Below are 1,341 nucleotides of genomic sequence, written 5' to 3'. Positions count from 1 at the left end.
CCTGATGCCCCCTTTCTCCTCAGAAGATATATTTTGTGTTTTTTGCTGCTGAGATTACTCCGTTCCATTATAAATCTACATAAGTGTGACCACTAATAGCCATGCAAGGTAGTCAATACCAGGCTGTCTGGAAACTTCCCCTGCCAAAGCTGTTAATCCATAAATCTTCAATTTAGACTCATACAGTTTTGTTTGTTTGTTTGTTTGTTTGTTTGTTTTTTTAGCTTATACAAAGCCATTTATTAACAGAAAATAGCTTGAGAAGTCCTGTTCACAGACGCCGACCACGCCGACCTCCCTTCCTTCGAGTGCTGTCAGAGGGGATGGGAGTGACATCCTCAATCCGCCCAATCTTCATCCCTGAGCGAGCAAGAGCTCTGAGGGCTGACTGGGCTCCAGGTCCAGGAGTCTTGGTCCTGTTTCCTCCTGTGGCCCGGAGTTTGATGTGTAGGGCAGTGATGCCCAGCTCCTTGCACCTCTGGGCCACATCCTGGGCAGCCAACATGGCTGCATATGGAGAGGACTCATCTCTGTCGGCCTTTACCTTCATCCCACCAGTCACTCGGCAGATGGTTTCCTTGCCAGAAAGATCGGTAACATGGACAAAGGTATCGTTGAAGGATGCAAAGATGTGACAGACACCAAATACATTTTCTCCTTCAGCCACTTGGGGTCCAAGGCTGATGACCTGTTCTTCCTTCTTTTCCTTCCCCTTGCGAGGTGCCATTTCTGATCGTCGCCGCCAGACTCCTACACCGGAAAGCTTGTTTGTTTGTTTGTTGTTTTTTTTTTTGAGTTTTTTTGTTTTTTGTTTTTGGACAAGGGCAGAAGAAAGCAGACATATTCTTTGGCAAAATATCACAAGATTGGTCTCTAGGCTACATGCTAACCTTATCCTTCTCTGAAATCACTTCATCTGGGCCCCTACAGTTATTTCTTTTTCTTCTAAAAATGTTATTGCTTTGAGAACATGAATGAATGTCTTAAGTTCAAAAATATTAAAAATTTAAATATTTGTACAATTTTTTTTTTACCATTTGGGTATATAGTTAATGCCAATATATCATGACTAAATGTATGTATAATAAGGCACATAACATACATAGACCTTCATGTTTCAAACATGCAAATGTATTTTATTCTCAGCAGCATAGCATTAAAAACGTGCAAAGTAACTTTTTATTTCACTTTTTTGCATGTGGACATTATCCCTAACTCTTATCTTTGGCTCACTAGTAGTCATTCTCAGGACCATTGCCTTCCATTCTTCTTCTAGTCCAGCCCAAGAAGCCACACTTAAAGCTTTCAATTGCTCTTGTAATCTAATGTCTCGAAGTCCAC

At 41.5% G+C, this 1,341-nt stretch overlaps 1 protein-coding gene across 1 annotated transcript; it reads right to left on the bottom strand.

Annotated features, from left to right (window-relative positions):
- Window positions 1–225: 225 nt before the first annotated feature.
- On the bottom strand, window positions 226–758 carry LOC311604616 (small ribosomal subunit protein uS11). The gene has a single exon (XM_084794652.1). The coding sequence runs from the start codon at window positions 725–727 to the stop codon at window positions 272–274; it is 456 nt and encodes a 151-aa protein (XP_084650778.1). The 5' UTR covers window positions 728–758; the 3' UTR covers window positions 226–271.
- Between the last annotated feature and the right edge of the window lie 583 nt (window positions 759–1,341).

This window comes from Acomys minous (genome assembly GCF_964271855.1).
Source record: "Acomys minous genome assembly, chromosome: 9".
Lineage (NCBI taxonomy): Eukaryota > Metazoa > Chordata > Mammalia > Rodentia > Muridae > Acomys > Acomys minous.
This window is presented reverse-complemented; position numbering and strand designations above follow the sequence as displayed.